The following is a 27,500-nucleotide window of genomic DNA, read 5'->3' as shown; positions in this document are numbered from 1 at the left end:
CAAGTCAAATAAAGAGCAAAAAATGAAGGTAATCTTTCTCATCAAACCCCCATTCTTATTAATTTAATGTTCATTGTTAAAATGAATTACAGGTGACCCAGTGACTCCTAAATTGATATATGAGAAAACTTGCAGCATATTTAATGCAGTTGCTGAAAAGGTTTCAATCCTCTACTCATAAAAGCCATGAAAACACCAACTAGCCCTGACATTTTTTTCCTCCTTATATAATTTATGCTCAACTTGTAATTCTGATACGACTGACAAGCACCCAAGGGCAGCATAATGTTAATTTGCAAGGTTGACATGTGGGAACACAGCACAGGCTGTCGTCTCAGAGTTTAAAAGGTTGGATGAACTGAAGAAAGTTGGCAGCAGCAGAAAATTAAACCCACAAGTCTCCAGGGATTTATGGACTGTCTAATGCAGATCACTACGGGACGATTTCAGACCTTTCTGTAAGAGTGCAGCAGCTGGATTCTGACAGCCACTCCGCCCACAGGCAGAAACCTGGGTCGTAATATTCGCTTACAGGGCTTCCTAGCAGGCCGTGATTGGAAATTTCATCGCTTATTGGGGCCCGTGAGTGAGGCTAATATTTTCCTTATTGTTAGAGTAACATAATTGCCCTTTGGCTATCAATTTTACAATACTCCTACTGCCGTGCAAATGATGTGAAGCTACAGCCAGCAACCAAGTTAGTTTAGCTAGCTGAGAAAGACTGTTTCTGTCAAAAGGTAACAAAATCCACCAGTCTTCATATAAATGTCTATCAGCAGGCATGTAAAATCCTCAACTCACGCAGACACACTCACACAACACACACACACACACACACACAAACACACAAACACACACACACACACACAGAACACACACATTTAACTCTGTGTTTGATACAGAAAGGGATGCAGATTTAGTCCTCAACTCACGCAGACGTTTCCTCTTCTTATCTAACTCTCGGCAACAGAGTGAATATTTTTAAAAAATTGACAAAACTGCTCAATTTCCTTTCTAGCAGAACCGTTTGTGTAACATTTGATTTTGCCCATATTGAGCCAAGTGCAACGTTGCATAACTTTGGAGAATATTTGATGTCCGTTTTCATCTATTTATACACAATTTCTCCCTAATTTAGGCTGATGTTTGGTATTTTTGGAACCGTCGGGACTTAGACTTAAATGTCAAATAAAGTCCTGTAGGTTTAAATAAAGCTTGGCCGCACAGCATGTGTTTGAAATGAAGAGCACACTGCAGTGGGTTGAGGAAGATAAGAGATGATATTCTGTTTAACCATGTCGGTGTCTGATCTGTTTTTTGAAGATTTGTCATGAGACTGCAAAGCCTCTGCCTATCTTCAGAACCCCAGAAACTATGTCCGTGTTTGTTCTGTTGTGTTTCAGAGCCCTTCATGAGGAACGGCCGTCCCCCCACCTCGCACAGCATGCACTCCTTCCTGCACCAGTACACCGGCTCCTTCAAGAAGCCCCCACTCCGCCGGCCGCACAGCGTCATCGGCGGCACCCTGGGGTCCTTCATGGCTATGCCACGCAACGGCAGTCGTCTGGGTGAGACACACACACACGTGTTCGCACACTCATACATAATGAAGGAAGTGAGTAGTGGGAGTCCAGATGGCGTCCGGGAACAAACAGAAAACGTGTCACGGTCCTAAGTTTTGTCCATCCTGCTTCTTGTATTGGAGAACACACTCCTGGCCAGAGTGACTGGGTGTCTTGACCACGAGTGACAGCTGGATGGGGTGTTCAGTCAAACATGACGCAGTTTCTTGTGTAAACTTATTCACCACATTCGATCCGTGGCAGGGACTCTCAGACCAAAGGGTGACGAGATGATTCAGGGGACAGCGTGAAACAGAGGAACAAAGTGTTGTGGGGCTTCTAGAAACGTACCGTTTGTTAAACTGCAGCAACTAACGCTTTGAAAAGCACATGGTCTTCATTATCTTACTCAGATAAGGACCTGTCGTATGTGCAAACGTTAGTTGACAGAATTCTATTCCTTTATCTGTTTGTGCCCCAGACCTCCAGATCCGTCTCATTGACCGATCCGTTGAGGATTCAGTTAGAGTTAGCTTATTGCAGAGGTTCCCCTCATCATAATTTGGTGTAACAGCTTTGTTACCCACCATTGATGGGTAATGGTGGGTTCAAGATACTGATAGGCATTCATTCCAGATTCATTATTGATTTCACAGCCTGTATGAGCATGAGTATCAGTTACACTTCACTGTGACACACAGATGCTGCCGTAAACCTTAAACACTGTTAAACATTGTATGATAGATTTTTTTTTTCCCTACATGGACAGGCAGCAATAACCAGCATCTGTGCAAACAGTCTGTTGGACTCAATGTGAGAGTAACATTATTTCAGTAAATACATGTACCCTTATTGATGCTTCTCGAAGCAAATTGATGCGGCCGGTTGATACTCTAGAGGACCTGTTGAGCCTCGCACTGGACCATGGCCTAGATAGAGGGACTTGGATCTGAAAACAGGACAGTTAAGTAGGACATTGATGTACCACCTACTGCTGCTACACTCTGTGCTTATTAGCAACGCTGCTAAAGGAAGTAAAGGGAATAAGTAGGGAGAGAGAAATATCATAAAGTCAGTGAATAAAGAAGGGAAGTGAATGAAGGATGTGTGGAGATGATCAGGACAGAACGACCAAAGGTGGGTGGAGAGACAGATCCTTCTAGATTTTGGAGAGAGGAAGAAATGAGGCAAGAGAAGATAAGAGACGTGCAAAAGCAGGAGAAGAACAACAATGTAGGAAGATTAGACTGTTGTGAGACGGTGAAAATATTATTGTGAGAGAAAGAATTTGGGAGTTTTTTGGAGAAGATGACGGGATAAAATAGCAGTGATGGAGAGGAATGTGAAAGTAAAAGGACTCTGAAAGTAGGACAGATGAGATCATTTGCACAGGTAGTGAAGGAATGTGTTGAAGCAACAGTGGGAGTCTGATCGACTGCCGCTAAAGAGAAAACAAGTTAGGAGCGATGGAGAAATATGTAGAGTGAAAGGGAAAGAAAGACATGAGTGGGAAGTGAAAGAAATTGGGGAGGTTTTAAATGTTTTTAAAGTGAACACAAGAGACAGTGAAGTGACAGAAAAAGGGAAGAGAGATCATTTGGTTTTCAAAGAGGAGACAAGTTGAAGAAGGAAAGTGGGGCGAGAATGAGTTGTTTGCAAGTTGATTATAGAGAGAAAGAGGCGAGGTAAGGTGGAAGAAAGTGTGACGGTTAAAGTGAAGGAAAGCGAGAGCGACAGAAAGGGGAATGACATTTCTAGAAGATATCAAAGTAATTTTTCAAAGCATGCATAGGTGGTCTTATTGTAAATTTCTAGGATTCTAGGAACAAATACTTGGCCAGAATAAATACAACAGCAGCGTGATTGATCTGGTCACAGTGCAGCCTAATAAAGTCATGCTATTTTGATAAAAAGGTCAAAGTCAATTATTAGCCAATTTCCATCAGGCCATGGGCAACCGAAGGCTCATTTAATGCTGTTCATGGCACACGACAGCGGGGTACAATACAAGTTATGAGTTGGTTACCTTACTTAGTTCTTCATTAAACAGCTCACTCTAACTTCTCCTTCTTGTTCCAATACTAATAATAACGATCCGTGCAAAATAACTGCTGTCTTGTTTTGAAGATGCGTTTTTGCTAAACAATTATGGCTAACTGCACTAGCTTCCATGACAAATGTATTGTTGAATTGTTCATAAATAAAAGCCACGTGCTATTTTTCCAGTTCTTTTGAAGTTAAAATGCTTTAATAGCGTAACTATGACTAGCGTAATAACTCAGCTTTGTGGATATGCTGATATCAATGACATGGAGTCATGTATTTACCTCATGTCCTGTGAACCCTGCAATGGAATTCCGGACCCCGCCTCTAACAATGAAAACAATTGTATATAGTATATAGAACAGAATGTAAATAAATTGAATGGCTTTGCTGAAAAATTGCCGAACATGAATAGTATAATTATCTAAATGATAGTAATTTTAATTAAACAATACAATCTAAGATTAATTATTTCCTTGTTTTCCCAAATAAAAACAAAAAATTGACATTCTGTCATTGATACTCATTTTATTGCTATGACAACTATAACTGTATCACAATGGGTTAGTCGGTATATATGGTTAGGAGAGATGCTGAATGTGCACATGCTCTCAAACACAAGTAGAAATTGATCAACCAGGTTCTCTAGTACATTTACAAGACTTTCATTGACTGTTTTATACCGTTAGTGACTGCTGACTCCTCTTAAAGGGCCGGTAGGGGCAGCAAGGGATCAGTAACTGCCTTAGCAGCAAAAGGCATTTACGGCAATCTCCGAGGCTAAAAATAAGTCTTACCAAGTTTGTTGTGGGCCACATTTTGGACTTTTTTGTGCCTCAAAAACTGACATCCATAGAAAATAAATGCTGCTTATAAATTATGTATCCAACCAATATGTTATGATCAACTACAGTTAGGCAGGACACAAGATGAATAAATCCCCTTTTTTGTGATCTGGGCCGCCATCTTGACTGTAAGGGAGTGAGATTCAGCTCTTCTTTGTTTCGGACGGGAGAGGGATACACACTTGGAAGAGATCTGCACTCTACTGAGTGCGTTTTTTAGTTGAAAAATGGGGCCTCTTGGGAAAACAGAAGAGATAGATGAACGTTGGTGGTTGAATAGGCAAAAAAAGAGGAAAATAGAATAAAGAATGAGGAAGGATGTGGAGCAGATGGAAACCTTGCCACAATTTCCTGTTAATTATTTGTACCTCCCTCACCTTCTCCCATATCATTTAAAAAAATGTAATACACACAGGCCATATCTTCTTGCCTTCTCTATTGTGGTGAATTCCAATGACTTTTAGTGTTAGATATTCTCTTACACTTATAGCTGTGGTAGGCAGTACATTTTTAGATTTATTGGGAAAAACTATAATAACCTAACAGCATCTTGTAATTAACATTGCCTGAGAGAAAACTGCAGGAAAGTTGCTATCCCAGCAGTGGCAACATCTACACGGCAAAGCAACACAAAAAGGAAGGAGGAATCATCAAAAAGGAAGTGACAGTATTGGTGAAGCCTTTCAAAGATGGAGAGAAAATGCTGCTAATAATGTAGCCTTCTGCTAAACTCACAGCTATGGTAAGCACAAAGCTAAACTATTAGCAACAATTTATCTCCATCTCTGAAAGGCTTCACCGATAGCATAGCTAGCTAGAGCCTCTAATCACAGGATGTCATCTAATAGGGGTTTATTGGGCCACAAGTTTGCAAAGAAAACTGGACAGTAATTCACTTAGAATCGATGCTATAAAACAGCATCTGGATCTCAATCAAGATTTGGACCATATTTTAAAAGAATGACTAGTACTCCTACAGGTTACTGTAAGAAGGCTGTGTATTTGCCCGTTCATATCCGGTGAGAGGGGCTTAGTAGAGAGAGGGGTGTGAGGAGAGCTTCAGGAGGAGGGCTGAAAAGCTTTTTTGCTTTATTCTTTTACCCTTTTCCAGGAAACTGCCTACCCTGGGTTACCACTTGAATCACTATATCCTGAGAGGTTTGTATGGTATTTTAACCAATGACATCGTACATAAACTGCCTAGCCCAGCTTTAAAGAGCTACTGTAGTATATCCAGTTCTTCCACTTGAACCAAGCAGCAAGTTCAGACACAGAAGCAGCAGAGAAACCTCACTTCGACCATCCGTGGCAACAGGGTGACACGCTGAGTGGAATTGAACGAGTCAGCCCCCAGAGGAAAATCCTGAAAACTATTTCGGCTTCTAAAAGTGGATCAGTATTTCCTTTAATCTGAGGAGACTTTGTGTTTTCTTTTACCGTATGACCACAGACAGGTTCACATTCTGGGGCAAAGGGATCTTCTGGGTTGTGGCCAAACCGCGGCGTAAAGAAAACGGACTTTACAGTATGAGGAGAAGTTTGTTAATGAGGTCCATGAATAGAGTGAGAGCTTTGTTAGGGTGTAAAAACACAATAATTCTCTCATAAAATCTAGTCTAAATTTTTTTAATGAATTATCTCTGTGGGATATTTAGAGAACTAATCAGGTTCATCATGTTTGAAATGACTGAAACGCTTATTCTACAACAACAAAATAATTATTTCTCCCGTCATTTCTCTGCTCAGCTTTCACGTTTGATGACAGACTGCATGGTTGGAGCTGCTGACACTCTGATGACAGGGAGCTGCTCAACCATGGCTTCTCATTAACTGTGTGTGTGTGTGTTAGTGTGTGTTGTGTGTGTGTGTGTGTGTGTGTGTGTGTGTGTGTGTGTGTGTGTGTGTGTGTGTGTGTGTGTGTGTGTGTGTGTGTGTGTGTGTGTGTGTGTGTGTGTGTGTGTGTGTGTGTGTTGGGGGGCGGGGGGCATGTGGTTTGTACATCAGTGTGTTTGCTCCTGCTGTATGGTAGTAGTGGTCGTTTTATTGCCCTGGAGGAAGTGGTGCTGGTTAGAGAGCTTAATCTATGGCCTCTGGGGTTACAAGGGTGTGAGAGAGAGAGGAATGGGTAGAGAGACATAGAGAGTAACACAGAAGGTGTATCAAGTAAAGATGTGCATTTCATAACATCTTTACAGGTTGCTGTGCAGTTTGAGGACCAGTAAAAATTTGATATTTCTATTCACTCTCCCTAAGTTGACTTTTACTTTTTACATTATTATCAAAATATAATAGTCTAGTAGACTTCCTCTTATTTGAATTTGACTGACGTGATTGCCTGATGAGGACCACCAGTTTTTATTTTCTTCCCTGTCAAAAGTCCGTCCATCCTTATCTTTCTGATCTCTGGATAGATCTAGCTAGCCCAAATCTTGCTAGCCTTGCAAAATTAGGGCACACTCATTTCCCCAGCGTTCCCAAATGAATCCGATTTTTCACGGCAGACATTGTGACTTGTCAAAGCAGGAAAACCACAGATGGAACTAAACACATTAACGACGCCTCTGCTTCAGCAATTAATGCCGTCCGATGCAGCAATTCACAGACGTGACGCCTGTGTTTGACAAGTCCCTACTAACTATCAATATAAGTGACTAAAATAATTAATAAGTAATAACTTAACAGTATTAATGGCTCTATTGTCTATCCTAGACAAAATTGATTTAAAAAAAAAAAAGTCAATGTTAGACTTTCCAAAGTCAATAAATACAGTTTTGATCACTTCAAGTGGTTGAACAGTTAAGCAATTATTGTATTAGTTGATTGACAGAGAATTAATTAGCAACAATGGTGGTCATCGATGACTCATTCAAGTCATTTATCAGACTAAAGGTATGACATTCTCTGGTTCCAGCTTCTCAAATGTGAGGATTTGTTGCTTTTCTCTTTTCTTTTGTATATCTTACAGTCATTTGAAGAATCCCCTCAGGCTTTAAGAAGTTTTGATTTGGAATTTCTCACTTTAAACTGACATTTTATGGACCAAATGATGGACTCATTTGAAAGAGAATCAATTGTTGCAGCCCTTATCAATCCATTCGTATATGTTATATTGGCAACACTCTGCTTTAAGTTCCCCATATTCATAAGCAGTAGATAAACATTTAATGGTTTATAACACTCTATATTTTTTGCTCTGGTTTATGCTTTTAGATGCTTGTTTAAGAAAGGAGATGCACTTATGACTTCTGGTGACTAGTAGTTCTCTTGAATACCTATGTTGAATACACTTCCTGTAAGTCGCTTTGGATAAAAGCGTCTGCTAAATGACTGTAATGTAATGTAATGTAATATATTATATATATTCATATATAATGAAGTTGTAAGCATACAACTATAACTCCTCCTGTAGGCACTCACAAGAGGAGGCTACTGTATTAACAGATTATGAATTACAATATAGAAAAAACAGTTGTGATAATATAAAATAAGTCTACATAGTGAAAGTTATAATGTTGACCAACACTGTACATTAATAAACGCTTACACTTACAACTACATTATAGTGCGTTATAAACTACTTGTGTTTATATAGTGCTTATAAATGCTACATCACCGTAATATAAACAGCAACCTATCGATCATATTATACGGACTGGACAAGGTCAGATTCATAATAAAGGGGCAATTTTAGTCAGATTTAATGCGACTTTCTACCCTGTCGAAAAAATATCCAATAACGTGTTTCTATGTGTTTTTCTAAAGTATTGCATTATTCTCATTCTGTCTCAGATATTGTGCATGAGAACCTGAAGATGGGCTCCGATGGGGAGAGCGACCAGGCATCTGGAACGTCTTCAGACGAGGTGCAATCTCCGACCGGCGTCTGTCTGAGGAACCGTATCCACCGGCGGATCTCCATGGAGGCGAGTAACTGAAATAAAAAAGGCTCTCATGGCAGCGTTCCATGCGTAACCCCCTCTCCTTCTGCTCTGCTCACCTCCTCCTCCTCCCCCTAAGCCTTTTGGGAGATCTGATTTGGGGGCGGGGGTCTCTTATTGGGCTCTCGGTGTATCTTGGTGATAGAAGTCCCGCTCCCGGAGGACCACCTGGTAAAGAGATGTAGTGTGATGATTTTTTTGATGATTTTTCTAGATGTCTGCCGTCTCTGTGCTGCTCCAGAGCAGCTGGGAGAGGAGTCTCCTTTGTTCCTCTTATAAAGAGAATGAAGTTATGCCATTTAAAATGATGTTTGCATTTAAACACCTGCTAAACATTGTTTTAATATTTGCAATATGCAAAACATTGCTTTGCAAAAAGCAAACAAATATTACATTTTTAACATTTCTAGTAAAGTCCTACCTTAAACAGGGCACAATACTACATCCCCTTCAGTTACTCATTTCCATGTCTTGTTCATATTTTCCTTTCCAACCAAAATAGGTTTCACCAACCAGAACAAGGTTTTTAAACACCTGCTGGATCAAAGATGATAATTTGTCCTTGATGGCCCACAGGGTAAAACAGACACGGTAACTTGTACAAGCTCAGCAAATGAAAATATGAACAGGACAAATGGGAGAAAAGAAAACTCCTCATGATCATCAGGGGACTCGTTTGCCTGCAAGTTTCTAATTTCACGGTGGTTTTGCATGAATTCACTGAGACACTTCCTGTTGCAGACCGCCACTAATTTATCGAGCATCTGTTATATTGTTTCACACTGTAAATCCGCAGCTGTGAGAGGTTAACCTCTTCTTTTGCAAATATAATGATGCTATATTTTGGTTACGTTGGGGGTTTACTCCAAATTGAATGCAGACCTTCCAAATAAATCATCTTGATCTTTATAAATAATTGAAACCCTGAAGGGGGTTTAAATCTGAAGAGGGTTAGTGTCTCATCCTGGAGGCCTCCTGCCCCCTGCTGGCAGAGGAGAGGATGTGACTAAATCAATCTCGAAAACCTTCTTTCTTCTCTGTCACTCAAGCACACAGTGACCTCATTTTTAGTGTTTATTACATTTGAAGGTGCACATAACAAGAGGAGCTCAAGGATCTGTTGATAATAAGTCGACCTGGTGCTCACACACACACACACACACACACACACACACACACACACACACACACACACACACACACACACACACACACACACACACACACACACACAGGCTCAGTTACATGAGTGGAAGTGCTCTGCTCTTCTTCTAAGCCGTATTGTTTGTGAAAGGAGGTTAAGGACACAGTACGCTCGCTTACATTTATTTATAGTTAAAGGAGACACTTTTACGCTTCCTCAATACTACACCACAAACCTAGACTACAACATTGTTATATAATACCAATAAAAGGGTGAAGGGGTGGCAGCAGAATATTATGTGGAGAATTTAGTAAATACAAATCAAAAGTTACTATGAACTTAGAGGGCCTAATATAGTGTTTAAGACTGACAGTTTTCCAAGTGGAACCTTATGAAGTCACTTCCATTGTCAATTACCTTTACAAATTTGTTGTCATTTCATTTTCTCTTGATCTATTCATAGATACTTCGACACTACTTGCAAGTGCTAACAGTTGCAACACATTTTTTTTTTAAAACCATGCTGACAAAGTGCTTACTAAAACAACATAAATAGTTTAAAAAAAAAAGTTAATAGAGATGGATTAAATGCTTAGAGGACAGACAAAGTCTGTTGTAGACCGACATTCAGTGAAGACTTTTAAAGACACCAGTTTACATCAGATAGAAAGCAGCACAGAGTTGTGTTATATAATACTTCCCCTCTATATATGATAGATATGCTCAACATAATTAGAGCGTCTATTTGAACCCTCACTTGTCATAATACATCCTCTCTGAGCAGCATTGTCACAGAGGACAAAGCACCGCGGTAATGAAAAGCGAGCGGCTGACTTGATGGTATTTGTGGAGAAGCCAAAGCTTGAAAGCGCGTATGATGAGCAAACAGATGTGACGTCTTCTCTCGCTGTATTTTTACTCCAATCACCCTCGTTTTTTTCCCACATCACTCGGCATTATGTCAGTTCATCGCTATCAGATGTGGTCTTATTTTGATCCTGGAATAGATATGATCAGTCCTCCACAACAATAAGATTTGAACTCAGTAATACTGACAATGACAGGCTGCGGTGGGAAGACAGACGGAGAATACAGTCTCTTTAAAGAGTTATACACACATCTGTGGTTTGTTTTTATTCTTGCCTGTTTCTCACACTGCTCTGCTTGCAGGTGTGTGTTTTCATCATCACAATCTGTGATGATTTGTGCTTTATAAAGGTTTTTGCTGTTCAGCCACAGTCACAGGAGTAGGAGGGAGATGAGAGCAAGTTATTTCAGACGCTGTGTGTGTGTGTGTGTGTGTGTGTGTGTGTGTGTGTGTGTGTGTGTGTGTGTGTGTGTGTGTGTGTGTGTGTGTGTGTGTGTGTGTGTGTGTGTGTGTGTGTGTGTGTGTGTGGACTCAGTAGCCTAACTCGTCTTGTGCTTGCTTGCTGTTGAAACATGCCCCACATCATATACAGACACGAGGCATTTAGCAGTTTATTTCCTCACGGTGTGCTGTGATGTGAGCAGATTGCATAAAAGCTGGTTACCTCACAGTGAGTGCTGAAGTTTGAGGAGTATGAGGAGCTTGAATTTGGCTTTAAATATTAAGCTTCTTTTACATAGTTGCAAAACTATATACTAGATACCCCAGCTCCATTACTGGAATGTCAAATCACAAACTCGGTCACAATTCAAAACATTTTTAACATTTTCTTTTCTATGTGTGTATGTTTTAGGACCTCAACAAGCGCCTGTCACTGCCTGCCGACATCCGAATTCCCGACGGTTACCTGGAGAAGCTGCAGCTCAGCAGCCCGCACTTCGACCAGCCGCTCAGCCGGCGCTCCCGCAGAGCCTCCCTGGTCAGTGTCTGTGTGTGTGTATGTGTGTATGTGTGTTTGTGTGCTGCCTTTTTCATTTCTCGGCGGCGCAGACTCTCTCTGTGCAAGTCACCATGGCAACTGGCCCGCTGTGAGACCGGGATGGATTAATCCGGAGTCACAAGTGCTCACCTCCTGCCTTTAGCCCATCAAATTAGATCATCATACTCAGCTGTGGTGTGATTATACAGCTTTGTTGCAGACTGCCAGCGACATGGAGGTCTATGTATGTCAGAAGTTCGCCAACAGAGACACATGAGCTTAAAGAAGTCATTGTTGGTGCAAACCGGATACTGTTTTTGATTCTTTCTAAAGGCGTCATGTAAGAAATTCTGCTTTTCTTGCCCCCTTTAGTGCTTTGATATATTGTTGTTATAGAGGATGACCATACTGTGATGCTGAAGAAGACGTTTACAACGTGGTGATTCTCAGCACTCTGAAGTTATAAGGAGTGTCTTTCTGTCATACGATTTCACAGTGGATTTATGGATGTTTGTTCATGAAAGACTAGTGCGTATCGTGCATGTGTATTCAGATTTGAGTTATGATTCTTAGAAGGAAATTGGGTGCTGAAGGTTTTAAAGTACCCTCACTGTGTGAAAACCTCTGATCCCAACCATCGACTGTGCTCGTCAGCTTCTGGTGTCAGTCAGAAACAAAGAGCCAGGAAACCTGGAGCTGCTTCTTTTTTTTTTTGCGCCATCGTTCAACACTCGAAACACAGTAGAGGCACGGAGAACAGTGAACAGTTAAAGAAAATGAAACAGAATACAACACCCCTGAGTTATTTTTTGAGTTTATATGAAGATGTATCTAAATGTTTGGGGAAGCTTCACTTCCGTAATGAAAAGATCCTGTAAGTGTGTTGAAATGAGCTTAATTCTGGCAGGAAGTTGCAGGAACAGTTCCAGATCCACGGATTAAGCATATTTCAGAATCCAAAGTGTGACTTTAACCTTGTCTAAATCTGTGCTAAAAGTGACTTTGTCCTCTGTCTTTTCCTCAGTCGGAGATTGGCTTCGGCAAACTGGAGACGTACATTAAGCTGGACAAACTGGGAGAGGTGAGGAATTCCTTGAAATGCCATCTGATACCATTAATGAAGGAGATATTTTTCACAGCTCACGTTAAGTCCGTAAATATTAAACCACAGTTTGTGTTGCATTCAGGGAACCTACGCCACAGTATTTAAAGGGCGCAGCAAACTGACAGACAACCTGGTGGCACTGAAGGAGATCCGGCTGGAGCACGAGGAGGGAGCGCCATGCACCGCCATCAGAGAAGGTAATCCCCTTTTGTCTCCTCCATTTGTACACCATTCACCAACAAAATTCTGACTTTCCGAAAAAAATATATATAAATAACATTTGTGTATAAAATACCTTTAATTGGGGTCATGGGGCATTTGTCATTAAAAAGTGTAACAAATTGTCTGTCTTTGTCTCGGCCTGTAGTGTCGTTACTGAAGGACCTCAAACACGCCAACATCGTGACACTTCACGACATCGTCCACACTGACAAGAGCCTCACACTCGTCTTTGAGTACCTGGTAAGACTCACTCCTTGCCCATGTTCGCAATGAATGATGTTTTTTTTCTCTCTTTTACCAATCCAGGTTAATTTATCACTCAAAACCTCCAAAATAAATGAAAGGGCAAACGTTACACCATTTATGTGGATGCCAATCAGTGGAGATGGTATATGTAGTTAATTAGAGCAGGAAGTTCATCAGTGTGTGCTATATTGACCGAAAAAGCTGAGTCCTTCACATAAGCAGTTTGCAAGACAGGCGAAGAGAACGTGGAAGTTCTCAAATGCAAGGAAGCATTTTGCAGCTGCAAACTCAGATTTCTGGGTCATTATAGCACACACTGAGGAATTTATTGCTTTATACAATTACCTTCAACAGTGATTTGACATCCACATAACTAATGGCTTTGTTCCCTCTGAGTCTATAATGATAATTCATTGCAGTAGATGAGAGGCCATCGTGTTTTGCTAAATTGTGCAAGAACAATATAAGGTTGTCTTCATTATTTTACATTCAGGAACAACGAGACGGCAAATATCTCTATAGCATGTAGATGAAAGCTCTGGGAAATGATCTACAGTGATGTCAAACACGAAGGGAATGTAGGAAATGAGGAGAAACATTACTAGATTAATGATTTATGATAAAGCATTGCTGCATCAACAGGATGTGTGAAATAGAAAAATTGATGAGTCAGAAATACAAGGTGAAATGTATGTGAAAAGAGATCTCTGGGTGTCATTGGATCTACTTCCTGTCTGATGGTGTCATTTCTCCCTGTAGGACAAGGACCTGAAGCAGTACATGGATGACTGTGGAAACATAATGAGCATGCACAATGTGAAGGTGAGATTACTGATGTTTTTATTCTGTGTTCTTCACTTTATATTGTAGCTCTGTTATTGTCCCTCACTTAGAGACTAAAAGTCTCTTTTGCACATTTCAATTTGAATTAACATCCCATCAGAGGAATTGAAAAATTATTCCTGTAAAGGATGGAAAATTGTGGACCTGGATCTGCCTTGTTCCACACGATTGTTTCCAGTGTAAGAAGCAAAAGAACATTTCAAACTCTGTAGCGACAAACCAAGGTATTTCACATCATTTTTGCACACATCTCTCCAGGTCTTCCTGTTCCAGATTTTGCGAGGGCTGTCGTATTGTCATAAGAGGAAAGTTCTCCACAGGGACCTAAAGCCCCAGAACCTCCTCATCAATGAGAAGGGAGAACTCAAACTGGCTGATTTCGGTAAGCGGAACTACAGCAGCAGCTGTTTCCTTTTAGGGCAGTGGAGTACGGTTTCCTGTTGTCCTTGCAGAAACTTCGTGAATTTAAGCTTGAAAGTTTTATGAAAATGCATTTGATTATTTCCAGTTCTGTTCTTCACAGATACAATGCTTCTCTCCTGTGTAAACAATCTGTCTTGTGTCTTTTATGGGCTGGCAGGGCTGGCGAGGGCCAAGTCTGTCCCGACTAAAACTTACTCCAACGAGGTGGTGACTCTTTGGTACCGGCCTCCTGATGTTCTACTGGGATCCTCTGAGTACTCAACGCAGATCGACATGTGGTACGAGCCTCACAAGAACCCCGCTGCTCACACTACTGATACTTAATGAATGCAGGACTAGTCCATTAATCAATGTGTTGATAATATCAAAATAATAATTTTGATATTCATTAAATAATTTGAGCCATTCATCATGTAAATATACCAAACATTTTGAATCAATAGCATCTGAACATTTAATAACTTATAATATTAATTAAAAAAATGTAATCAATCATGTGTGTGTCTCTCCAGGGGTGTTGGCTGCATATTCTATGAGATGGCTGCAGGTCGGCCCTTGTTCCCCGGCTCCACCGTGGAGGATGAGCTCCACCTCATCTTCAGGTTACTGGGTGAGTCACTCCTGCCAGGCCAGATAACCAAAAAGCCTACTAACTAAACCCAGCAAAACACTGTATGTCTGACTGGTTGTGATTCTCTGACTTCAGGCACACCAACGGAGGAGAACTGGCCAGGCATCTACTCCATCGAAGAGTTTAAATCCTACAACTTCCCCAAGTACAAGCCACAGCCGTTAATCAACCACGCTCCCAGGTACTGTTGGCTACATTTGCGGGCTTCCACGTTTTTTCCTGTTTGCATTTTGTCGGTGTTTTATGCACCCGTGGCTCTATTTTTATTTTTTTTACCGGCCCTTCGCATGTATGCAATATTGGTGTGTTTTCATGAGCGTATGCATGTTTGTGCCGCGGGCAGGAAATCCTGTTGAACATTTCACAGACCACTTCCTTCCTCCCATGAGCCCCCACATTCCTGTCCAGCCCGTGTTGCAGGCAGACAGTAAACCGTTGCTCCTCCTTTTGTCTCCTCTAGGCTGGACGGCGAAGGCATTGAGCTGTTGCTGGCTTTCCTCAGAGTGAGTCTTTACTTCCTGCATAATACTCAGAATGCAATTCACACCTAACTGATTTGTCTAGCTCATTTCAAACCTGTTTTCATTTTTCATTTTCTAATTTTGAAACACATTAGACTAATTACTTATGTAACTCATTACATTAATACTCAAAGCTAGGGTAGGTAATATTAAGTGACGTGCACTCATTGCATGTCAACAGTCTTCCACAAGCTGCTAGCTTGACAGCTGTCAGTCCTAACATTAGCCATGTTAGTTGTTTACGTTCATAATGATCATTTTGGTGGAGCGGCTTTGGAGGGAGGCCTGAAGGTTAGGCTGTCATTTTTGTGCTGTCTTGGCGACTTTCTCTTAGATTTAGCCAATTTTGTAGCTAGTGCTGCTAGCTACTTTCATTGAAAAAAGGGTTGGCAACACTGGACTGGGTGCTAAAATATAGCGTACTCGTGCTGGTTTCTACCCAAGCTTAAACCTATGAACTGTAATTATAAACACAGTTTGCTTTCTATGTCTCAGAATTTTGTACTTACTTAGTTTTAATAATGCACTGATACTCTCGATTTTATTTCTAGTATGCTTTTGAAATTTTAAATATGATTATACATAAAGATCAGCATAAGCACATCATTATTCTTGTTATTACACAAATTGTTATTTATTTAAGTAAATGTGCTTAAATAAACTTCTAATTGCTTGATTGATTCTTAAAGTGCACAAATGTTCATTGTTGACCTGTGGGAGCAGTATGGTGAGGCCAGTGGTCAATTCTCACTCTCAACCACATCTCAGAGTCTTGTCACATGACCTGAATGTGAACTTTGGGTCACATAACAAGAAAAAGAGGCAATAAATGATCACAAGATAACAAATACTTCAAACGGCACAAGCCTTTAACATTATAATCCACTCTCTCTCTCTCTCCCATCATCTGATTTTATTTTGGGAATGAATTCCTTCAGTACCAGTTGTAGGCAGCAGAGGGCACAGCACTATCAATGTTCTCCCATACACAGTGTTTCTGGTGAACAGTACTCTGGGTTCCTCTTTCTCACGTGTTTCAGTTCATCTCAGTTTATCTGAGTGAATTACTGATTACAGACACAACAGCCACATCAAAATCTGCTAAAATGACAGGATTATTGATGTTTCCTGTTTCTGTCCCCGCAGTACGAATCTAAGAAGAGGATTTCAGCTGAAGAGGCCATGAAACATTCCCACTTCAGGCAGCTTGGGATGAGAATTCAAACACTGCCTGAGAGTGAGCGCCGCAATCTGTCTTTCTTGAGCCTTCTTATTGCATTTATTTACTTCTTCCCTGCTATTTGCTGCAGACTGAAACCCTCCTCTGTGTTGCAGGTGTATCAATATTCACATTAAAAGAAGTGCAGCTGCAGAGGGACCCTGGTTACAGGAACTCCTCGTACTCAGAGTCAGGTGGGTGGGGAACACTTCCACATGCTTCAGCATTTACCTTGTTAGATGATTAGACCAAGAAGTAAACTTTACCTACTTAATAGGATCAAGTGGCAATCATCAGAAAGCAGGTCAAATGAAATGGATTAACCCTCACCGGCTTCTAAGGGATTGTCTTATTTGATTATGGCAGTTCTCCAGTGATAAAGTATTACACTTCAATATTGATTAATAAAATGATTCTTCCACACTGAAGCAGCAGGGGCCAAGATATCCTGACCTATAGTTTTAATTTCCCATAATGCAACTTGAATAGTGTCTATAATTCGACCCCCCCATCTCCTAAATGCCCACTTCTTGCAAATCACACATCTCCACTGTGTGAGTTTCCTTCAAAACATTTCAAGACTCAAGCCAAAACCCAGATAACCCTGATGACATCATTGTGATTTTTTTTTTCTTATTTTTCAAACTCCTCCAGAACTACAGTAAACATTATACAACTGTTTTCACAGGCTGCGTAGGGCTCTTTATTACAATTAAACGTTGCTTGTGGTGGTGGTGCCCCTTTAAACTGTCTAAAAGTAATTATCTATTGATGACGTCTACATATAGCATTATTAATATAAAGCAAATGCAGGATGGGTATTGTATTGTTTTGAGTTTTTCCTTTCTTTCCAGGTAACGGCAAGATCAACAGGAGGCAGAGCATGCTCTTCTAATGTCTGATGAAGAGGATGGTCGACTGCCCAACTCCATCATCTCTTCCTAGCAACCTCTCGCATGAGCCCACTTCCCCTTGGAGTGACACCCCCCCCCTTTTATCTGCACACACACACATAAACACGCACACACACCCCTCTGAGCTTCTGACTCTGGGTTGAATCTATTTGGAGACTATTTATTGTGGGGGGGTTGAGGTTGAATTTTTTGCTGCTAAACTACTACTGTCTGTATTTAACACAACGTGTGTGTGTGTGCGTGCATGTGTGTGTGTGTGTGTGGGTGTATACATGATGTGAACTCTAGACGCCATGCACAGTTGAGCAGTCAGAAAGGTTACTATTGTTTTACTCCTGACGACGATTCTCCGGCTTCGTTTGAGTTAGAATTCCACTGTTATTGATGTCGACGCTGTGATCAGGTTGTTTTTCTTGTTGTCGTGCTTGGAGATCGAAAGCTTCAGTTTCTTTAGATTTTTTTTTTATATAAATATGTATATCTATATATATATATATATATATATATATATATTTGGAGTTTATGTTTTGTTTTTCTTCAAGCTTCCGTGACTGAACTCCACAGCATTTCCACAATTAGAAAGACTGGGTCGCAAGATGGTCTTGTTTTGGAGGAAAATCGGTTCCTTTGTATTCCTTGTCGCTTTAAAACATGGGGGGGGGCTACACTGAGGGTCAAACAGCAGGACTTTGAGCTGATTGTGGTAACAGTTTTAAGTTGATGGTTCAAGAAGCACACATCGAGTCCAATCAAACTGGGAGAACTTTCGGTTCTTTCGTTCTTTTCGACCATTCTGGCTTAGCCATGGGACCAAAACTGAGGAGTGGGGGGAGGCGAACGGTTGGGAGGACATGCACAAAGCACGTTTAAAAGAGAAATACTGGAGCTGAACAGGAAGTCATGTGACGTCCCACAGGAAGCCAGCAAGCCTTCCCTAAAACCCCTCAAAAAACTGCCAGGACTTCAGAGCTTTTAAAAAAAAATAAAAAAAATGCAAGCTACACTTTTTTTCTCGCTCTGTGCATTGAGATTTCACTGCAGTAAGTCTTTGTTTTTAACTTGCACTTCAGTGTGTTTTTTTGGAACCAGGGACCGGTGCCTCTACACGGTCGAGTTTACCCAACAGTATTAAGATGTGTCCTCTTGTTTGTGACCTTTGACCTCTCCTTGTGAAACAACAGTATCGTTGTGGCATGTTTTTTTTTTCGAAAGGGAGGGGGTAGCCGGGATCAGGGTGGGGCCTTCAAAAGAAAAATGGTTGTTTTCCACTTGGCGTCAGACCACTGCTCTCCAGCATTTGTACACAAAGGAAAAAAAGATTTCAAATTGAAATTTTAGATTTATGCTACGATGATGCTACAGATGAAGCCGGTTGAGAAGTCTCACTTTTAACTGCATGTTTACTGAAGCAATTAGAAGATCTCCCGAAAAATCACTTAAACAGTTTCAAAGTATCTCCTGGTGTGCTTTGCATCCCTGGTTTAATTTATATTAGGGTTTATTCACATCTTGGCCAGATAATTCCAGCTTTCAAGGAATGTTTGACATTTTGGGCGAGAGTTACATGAGAGATAGATGCACCTCTCATGTCTGTAGAGTAAATATGAAGCTGGCACCAGGGGGTTGTTACTGATTGGGTAGAACATGCTAGAAACGTGCTGGAAGCAGGACAAATGCTTTTTAAACTCATTAATAGCTGAGAGAATTAATGTAATAAACATTAACTTTATCACAGTTTGCAGCTAATAGTGTAATAATCCTGTAAACATACTCATCATTTCACTAGTTTAAACCTCTGGCAGGATGTTTCTTCTCCTTTCAGCGTGGATTAAATAATATATCATGAGCTCATAATTTATGAATTAACGTTCCATACAAACTGTCACAACAGAAAGAATGCAGATGGAAGATACTTTTAACGATTTACATTTCAAATAATGTAACAATTATTGTATTCACAGGAAAAAAAAAGTCATTATATTAATGGTAGACATCCTGTATTACATTGACCCAATCAATGCTGATTGATTTCTCCTTTGGTAGCTTTACAAGGAGAAAACCTGTTTCTTCCCCTCATGTTGTATTTCACGTAAACTGTACCGGCGTGTTTGGATGCTTCACTGACACACTATTACACTTAAAATAAGTTGTCTTTAATTTATTACGCATGTTGCTATAATCAAGCGTAAGAATGCAGGATTATTCCACCATTAACTGCAAACTTTGTCACTAATAACGGTTTATTTTACATGAACAGCAGTGACATGCAAGAAAGGAGATTTCTGAAACCGCTAAATGTTTTTCATTGTAAAACTGTAAAACTTTTTCAAATGTATGAATGACCTGAATTCATGTGAACGTGTCTGAGCGAGCGTGCGCGTGTATGTGTGCCTGATGCATGGAAGGCCTGCTGTGTTGTGAATTCGACCTCTCTGAAACACTGAGCCGCCGGTGAACAGTTGGTGTGTGACTCTTTTTACTGGAACTATTTATTTCTCATAACCATCAAAAGTAAATTTAATCTGTTTCATAAACAGTCTGTGCAGTCGTCGTTATTTGAGTTGTGAAAGAGTGTGTTAAACTAAAATAATATAATAATTCTGAAAATTAATTAATTTTATTCCAAAAAAACAGTAACATTTGTCTCAACAAAACACAAGCAAATCACTGAGAATACATTTCCATTAATTTCTTTATAAAAATAACCAGGAGTCATTTTACAAAATAAAAGCTTTTGTGCAATTTTGACCTGGAATATCTATTAAAACCTGGTTTAAAGCTTAATACATTTACACAAGTATTACAATATTGAAGGCACAGCTGGTACAAGGCTGAAAAGTACAGTGCATTTAAAAAAACTAAATAAAAGCGTGACACTATACAGATAAAAACAAGTTCACAGCGTCAAGTCAAAGCAATGCAGAAGAAAAAATGAAAAAGACTTCTACAGCGTTTTAGCGTACTGGCTAGCAGGTGCTCTGCTAGGAGTCAGGGAGGGATTCATCTCGTGGCCACGATCAAACAATCAACATCTGGAAAAATCTTTATCAAATTTAAAAAAAAATGTAATTCATTGTAATTTTCTTTTTTTTCATCCCCAAAAGGTTGATAAATGAGACAAAGCTATTGGTTGACTGTATAACACCCAAAAATGGTCAAATTCTAAGATTTGTTCAATTTAAAGGAAGCCTCGACATTTTTCTTTCTGCTGATGTTATGTGCTAAACAATTATTTTTCCTTCAGTCCCCCATAAATGTGCCAATTTTTTTTTTTTTTTAAATTTCTGCAGTCAATATTCTGACTAGTAAGCTTTTAGCCGCTGGTTAGATTTCGTCACCTTTGCAATGAGTAAGGCAAACTGTTTTTTTCTTAATAGTACTTGAGTCTATTAAGGGAAGTATCTATCATTCTTCAGATCTTGTTATCTCATAATTCTTGACAAGGATTTCCCCAGATCATTGTTTGAGTCAGTGGTGTGGATATTGACATTAGTCAGGGTAGGAATAACATTCATTAAAATTGCTACCAGTCTGTATCACTGATGTTTAAACCAAGTGAGATATAAAATGAGATGAGAAACATGATGAGGTCTGACCTCGATTCAATTTCTTTGCCTGAAATGAAGCACCAAACATACATGTAAAGAACATGAGGAGTTGAACTGTAGTAAACACAAAGAAATGTCTAATGCGGATACTCCTCAGAGAGCAAAGCTTCAGAGTGAAGCTCCTGTTTCTTCATATGATAAATGCAAAAGAACAGGTTTCACATCAAAGTCTAAATAGACTCAGAGGAAGTCCAACTCCTGTGTGGTTCATCGTCAGAGTCTATGGCTGATTGGCGATCTGGCCCGGCTCGGTTTGGCCCAGTTTGCTCTTGGAGCTTCGGCTGGCATCAGCACTTGTGGGAGCTGGAGGAGAGCAGCAGAGGAGACGGAGCGTCCACGCTGGGTAAAGGCATAGGGATGTGTCCATTCAGCAGAGTGGGGAACTGCAGGGGGACAGGTGAAATAAGAGGTGGAATACATAAATATTAATAAACCTCCTGACATATAAGAGGAGCATGGAATTTTGTCAGAATCGTGTGAACAGAAGCTGGAGTTTATTTTATGAAATAGTAGTTGCTGTTCAAGCACCTATATGGTTAATTAGTTATGTGATTATATAATCTTTCAAATTATTCTGATGGCATAAGGTGATGTTTGTAGAAAAAGTAGACAATTGGATCAGATTTAATACCAGCAGGTGTCGCTGATGTCAGAAATGTTCAAACCCAACATAGATGCTTTAAAGAGAATTAATATGGATTAAATGGCTTTACACTGATTAAAAATGTAGTGTCATTTAAACCGTGTATATGTGAGTACATTGATTTATTCATCATTACTAGAAGATCCATATACAGTACCAGTCAAAAGTTTGGACACACCTCATTCATCTACTTTGAAGAATCTAAAATATAAAACATATGGTTTGTTGAGCATTTGTTTATTTATCACATAATTACATATGTGTTTCTTCATAGTTTGGATGTCTTCAATATCAATCTACAATGTAGAAAAAACACACTTTTGACTGGTACTGTATCGTAGTCATTATATAAATGATGTCACCTCCATAATGCTGATAGTGATGTTAAAGTTAGTCGATGCTTTCACATAATGATTTACGCAATAAGATGAGGAGAACTTATGTTCTCTCTGAGTTGATTGAATGTTGTAACAAACCAGATTTTTTTACAGCTCTCTAGACTGACTGCTTCTGCATCGCAGGAGGAGAGTCTGCTCTTGCTTATATTACATCGTGGGGACTGAAGTATTGCACCAGTGTTGTGAGGACCAACCCCAGTCCCAAGGACTAAATCACCGGTCATTAGATGCCTAACAGTTTGTTTTTGAGTTGTGTACGTCTGTTTGTGTCAGGAGAGATGACATGGCTGGGCGGGGCTCCGGACCAACCAGCACTCTCCTGTTCCCCCCTAACTAACAGGAAGTTGCCCCCTCTTCTTGTCCACACGAGAACGGAAACATCTGTGGCTTATTTTGAAACCCTGGCGAATGGCACATATACCAACACACACACAACTGTGTTAAAACAACGGACGAGGTAAATCTGCGGTGTGAAATGACATTAATGTACTTTATGACGGAGAGATTGTTGTAAATAGAGCAAATTAAAATATGTATGTCTTTTATACACAGGACCGTCAGAACTGAAACCTTTAGAACCTTTTTCACATTTCACAGAAATATCCATAAAAAAAAGGGCATACAGCGTCACAGGATCAAAGAACTGGCATATTCTCTTAGTATACCTTTTATGTGTATATTTTATTTTGTGTTACAATACTCAGGAGAAAAAACTCAGGGTTAGGGTTAGCAAAATGACTTAGTTACTCAACAACATACATCTACAGTTTGCTGACGTTAGCTAACATTAGCCACTGGAAGCTACCGGTCATACCAGACCAAATAAGGTTGTAGCAGTAGAACACTCTAACTGAGTGTTTGAACTGTGTTGTGAATTCCTCTTTAATTTGTAAGAGGAAGGATGTGTTACTTCATATTTCATAAATGTCATATATCATCACTTTGAATAAGTGTTAGCACTCAGTTGGGGGTTGGTTTAGGGCAAGGAGGATTTAATGTTATTGGAGGAAAGTTTACAAAAACAAATTTCTTAAAGGATTGTTCAAATGACAATAAAACCTATTTTCAACGTGGGATTCAGGCCAGCTCTGGCTGACAAGCTTTGTCACTTTCGAAACATACAATCCAACAGTCATGCCCATATTACCCAGCAATAGCCCATTTGTTATTTGGACATATACAGCAATAATGAATGTGTGGGATTGTGTATGTGTGTGTATTACCTGAAAGAGAGGGGCATGGCTATGCAGTTGTGCAGGGCTGAGGGGTCCCACTGGACTCAGGCTGGACCAGAAATGGATATTGGAAAGTAGAGGACTGGGAGTGAGCAGCAGACCAGACGGAGTCTACATTGACAAAAATCCAAAGTGAAATGTAGGATAAATACACCACGACGGAAATGTTGGTGTTTATTCTGGCGATGAGCCCAGAGGGCTGCTCATGGTTTGTGGTGGAGTTGTCATGTCATTCAATCTCACCCAGTCTGCCCTCTAGTGAACTAACGTCTCGCAGACAGACGGACTTGGCAGACTGACTCCATGAAGGTCAGGAAGCTCCACTCATACACAATTCATGACATCTATTTTCTTCTGTCTCGTCTTTCTTCTGTCTCCTCATATTTGACGAAGGCCTGGTTTCTTTCTGGTTCTGTCACAGGAACATAGGACTTGTACCAAGTGTTCTACCCCGATAGTCAGGAACTACAGTTCAGGAACATCAGTTTCCTCAGTGTGTTTGTGTTTATATTCTCACCGCAAAGTGCCAACAGTGAGGTCATTGTGTTATCAGAATTAGTTTAAAACCCAGCATCAAAATTCTTTAAGCAATGATTTAGCAATAGATATGCCTATTTGCTAACAGTTAAGTCAATCTTTAAAAAGGCGCCCTGGTGGCGTCCATCATGACCTTTGCTGCAAGCCATTCGGTCTGTCTATTCAGCAACAAATGAGCTGGCAAATGTTTTGAAATCTGTTTTTTATTGCAGGAAGCTGTCTTAAACGCTTCCTGTGAAAAGATACAGGGCTGTGCTTTGGCTGTATCTTATTGCCTCTCATCTTCATACCTCAAATTTCCTTTATTTGACCACTTATACTCCTGCTGATCTAAAACAGGCGTATGAGCCTTAGTGGTGTTCCGCTCCACTAAGCTACTTGCTAAAGACCAGCTTATGATTTGCTTTTGGCAGGGTTTTGACGTTTTTCGCTCATTTACCAGCCAGATCGAGCCAACGTCTTGACTTGCAAGATACCAGTTCACCCCCATAAGAGCAGAAACCACCTTAAACTGGTTTTGGGTGGACAACAGGGATAGCTGTCCTGCAGGGACTTTTAAAGATAGGAACTAAATACAGAACAACATCTGTCCAGGGGAAAGTGGATAATGGGCTGTGGATTTACCAACAGCTCAGGTGTACCTTGCAAACACTTAATTATACAAAATGTTCAGAGATAAGGGAACAGTTTAGCGTACACTTCTACTTTCCATCAATAAAGAGCTGTACACTCAGCAGCCTATCATTGCTCAATGGATAAAGGCGTCAGCTGAATGCCTCAGTGTAGTCAACTGTCCTGGTTTGGTCAGTGTGTTGCAGTGAATCGAGAGCTTCAGAAACATATGGCTTCACTTATGAACCTCCTCCCTCCCTGGCCTCCTCCCCTCTTTCCGCTCACCTCTTTCCATCTCCTCCCTGTCTGCAAGCTTAATTTTCTTCCTCCCTAAAAGCATCGTCCTTTCTCAGCCTTTTTCTTCTCCTCTTTCCTCACCATTTACAGAGGGACTATGTGCGAGTGCAGTGGTGTTTGTACATGTGTTATGTGTTGTGTTGTACCTGTGTGGTGAGGAAGGCAGGGGTCAGGGAGCCTGAAGGCAGCGCCGGGCTGTTGAGAGCAATGGAGACGAGGTCGCTTCCTGTCAGGAGGAGTGAGGAGGCAGAGATTTCCAACCCTTTGGGTTTCCTGCTTTTCAAAAGCCCGCTATTGGCCAATCTCCTGCTCTCTGGCATCGCCTGTGACCTCTCTCTCTCCCTCTGACCAGATGAGAGGTTTAGAGGTTGGGCACTCTGCTCGAACTCATTAGTCTCTGAGCGCTGGCCCCGCCCCCTCCACAGTGTGTTGGCAGGGCTTTGCGGCGGGGAGGAGGAGCAGGAGGAAGAGCGGGCCTTCCCCGGAGACGGTCTGGAGGAATAGGAGGTCTCAGCCGAGGATGGGGGTGGGGTGGGGGGCAGGGAGGAGTGTCCGCGGTTGGTTACAAATCGGATCACGGAGGAGCTGTCGCCGTGGTGATCGGATCTGGGCTCCGTCTTGATCGGCCGGTCCAAGGAGTGCTGCAGGGAGCTGATGGTGAAGGAGGAGTACAGGCTGGAGTGGAGGTATTGGTTTCTCCCACCCCCGTCCTCGTCGTCAGCCTCGGGCTCTGACGTCGCTCCCCCACTTTCCTCGCTGCTGCGGCCCGACTCCACCACCGCAGGGTCCATTTTCAGAATCTCAGGGAACGACACAAACTTGTAGACGAACTTCTGGCCGATCACCTTCTTGATGATGTTCTGCAAATGAAATAAGATGTAATTGTATTATTTTAGGCCCCTTTATTATAACAGTTTTGGTGTGTTGATTCCAGTTGGGTTTCATGGCCCATAGGACAAAAATCACATCGTCAACCAGTCAGATGGTTAACATTGAAAGGTTTTGAACTGTACATGTTGCGTACTTTGTCGTAGTAGTAGCGCAGGGCTCTGCTCAGCTTGTCATAGTTCATGTTGGTCTTGTTTTTGCGCAGCCCCCACAGCTTGGCCACTTCTTCTGACTTAAGCAGCTTAAACTCGCCATCATTGGACGTCCAGCAGATGAGATGTTTGTGGCTTTGGTCGATCAGCAGCTGCAGCAGGAACTGCCAGAGTGTGATGGAACTCTCCATGACGGGATGACACCAGAGACACAGGCGATCTACAGAGGAGAATCCAGGCTCAATGAAATCAAAACAACCACACATTGCTATGTCCAATCAAGAAGATAGTCATTGGAACATCATTCCATTTGGAACAAGATTGGTTTCTTTACAGCTTAAATAGATTGACATATTATCCTCTTATTACATATCCCCTGTTGTTTTAACTGTCAATTTGCATGTCCAGACAACATAACGTTAGCATTCATTTGGAGTCATTCATTAAAGTCCAATATACAGCCTGTCTTTAGTCAAATCCAAAACAAATCTTGTGGGAAATAGCTGAATGCTCCACTATGTTCACCTTGTCTGTCTGCTATTTGGTTTTGGGCAAGGAACATATGGTGGGTTTTTGTAAATTGGTTTGATGAGAGCTGTGAGAGTCAACAAACAAATAATGAGCTAGGAAGACACTTAATCCCTCCGTTGGCTGAGGGGAACACCTGAGTAAGCAGATAATTACCTGCGGATTTCACAATATTTGCGACACCTTTTACATTAAACATGGTTTAAGATCCATTGTTGTAATAGAGTACAGCAGCTTTAAACCTTTACATTACAGCCCTTAAAAAGGTCTTCAATTGCAATAATTGCACACATTCTTAGAGTGTTTAAGGAATCATACACCAAAGAAGACATAAAAAGAAGGAAGGAAGGGAAAAAAGGAGGGTAGGTGGGTAGCGAGGAGGAGGAGAAGCAGGAGGAGGAACTGTTGTCTCAATACGAATGCGAACCGCAATCCTTTCACTGTTGCAAACTCGACTATAGACCACAAGCATTGAGAGCTGACCATGTCCACCATCACCCATCCTCTCTGACCGGGAATTCCCTGTCCTACACTGAGACCACAAACAGACAACAACACAAACATGCAAACAAACACCAAAGGCTCTACTGGCCAGACAACCTTGCTGTGCGTTATTGAACACTATGATTCATGAGAAAAATATGTAATCTATACCTAGTAGTAGTATAGTAAATAAAAGTGTGAGGGAAGCCTGCACTGAGGCTCAGGGTTACGTTTGTCCGTGTGCCCTTACTTCACCTCCGTAGCCTATTTAAATGTTGGAAAGAGCACAATTTGTGGACAGATGTGTTACAATTTAAAAGAATGTGTTTTTTTTTACTTTTAATTAATTCATCTGTATACATATTAAGGTTCAAATAAGATTATGGTGAGGGATGCAGAAAAGGTTGAATATGCTTGAAGACACTTTTACTTACAGAAATGGGGTTTCTTTAGGACAGGGAAAATCTAAAGTTTAATTTGATTAAACAGTTTTGCTATCAAGAAGCTCTTTTGGTTTGCAGCCCTCATTACATGTTGTTATTTTACCTTTATGTTGGTATATACTGTCTCTCTTGTGTGTGAGTGTGTGTGTGTGTGTGTGAGACAGAGAAAGAGA

At 40.8% G+C, this 27,500-nt stretch overlaps 2 protein-coding genes across 3 annotated transcripts in view; one reads left to right on the top strand and one right to left on the bottom strand.

Annotated features, from left to right (window-relative positions):
• The window catches only part of cdk17 (cyclin-dependent kinase 17), a 42,258-nt gene extending 21,506 nt beyond the window's left edge, over positions 1–20,752 (top strand). The window contains exons 3-17 of the mRNA XM_054624880.1: positions 1,404–1,568; positions 8,240–8,373; positions 11,254–11,379; positions 12,404–12,460; positions 12,567–12,681; positions 12,852–12,946; positions 13,712–13,774; positions 14,054–14,177; positions 14,376–14,496; positions 14,731–14,828; positions 14,925–15,030; positions 15,310–15,352; positions 16,517–16,607; positions 16,706–16,783; positions 17,444–20,752. Coding sequence (XP_054480855.1) covers positions 1,404–1,568; positions 8,240–8,373; positions 11,254–11,379; positions 12,404–12,460; positions 12,567–12,681; positions 12,852–12,946; positions 13,712–13,774; positions 14,054–14,177; positions 14,376–14,496; positions 14,731–14,828; positions 14,925–15,030; positions 15,310–15,352; positions 16,517–16,607; positions 16,706–16,783; positions 17,444–17,484 — 1,457 coding nt within the window. The 3' untranslated portion in view covers positions 17,485–20,752. The remainder of the gene's footprint in view (positions 1–1,403; positions 1,569–8,239; positions 8,374–11,253; positions 11,380–12,403; positions 12,461–12,566; positions 12,682–12,851; positions 12,947–13,711; positions 13,775–14,053; positions 14,178–14,375; positions 14,497–14,730; positions 14,829–14,924; positions 15,031–15,309; positions 15,353–16,516; positions 16,608–16,705; positions 16,784–17,443) is intronic.
• Positions 20,753–20,772: 20 nt separating this feature from the next.
• elk3 (ETS transcription factor ELK3) overlaps positions 20,773–27,500 on the bottom strand; it is an 8,930-nt gene continuing 2,202 nt past the window's right edge. For both annotated transcript variants that reach the window (XM_054624879.1, XM_054624878.1), the window contains exons 2-5: positions 25,858–26,093; positions 24,980–25,693; positions 23,376–23,498; positions 20,773–21,494 (exon numbers count right to left, since the gene is read on the bottom strand). In XM_054624879.1, coding sequence (XP_054480854.1) covers positions 21,399–21,494; positions 23,376–23,498; positions 24,980–25,693; positions 25,858–26,064 — 1,140 coding nt within the window. In that variant the 5' untranslated portion in view covers positions 26,065–26,093 and the 3' untranslated portion in view covers positions 20,773–21,398. The remainder of the gene's footprint in view (positions 21,495–23,375; positions 23,499–24,979; positions 25,694–25,857; positions 26,094–27,500) is intronic.

The sequence above is a fragment of the Anoplopoma fimbria genome, chromosome 23 (genome assembly GCF_027596085.1).
Source record: "Anoplopoma fimbria isolate UVic2021 breed Golden Eagle Sablefish chromosome 23, Afim_UVic_2022, whole genome shotgun sequence".
Classification (NCBI taxonomy): domain Eukaryota; kingdom Metazoa; phylum Chordata; class Actinopteri; order Perciformes; family Anoplopomatidae; genus Anoplopoma; species Anoplopoma fimbria.
This window is presented reverse-complemented; position numbering and strand designations above follow the sequence as displayed.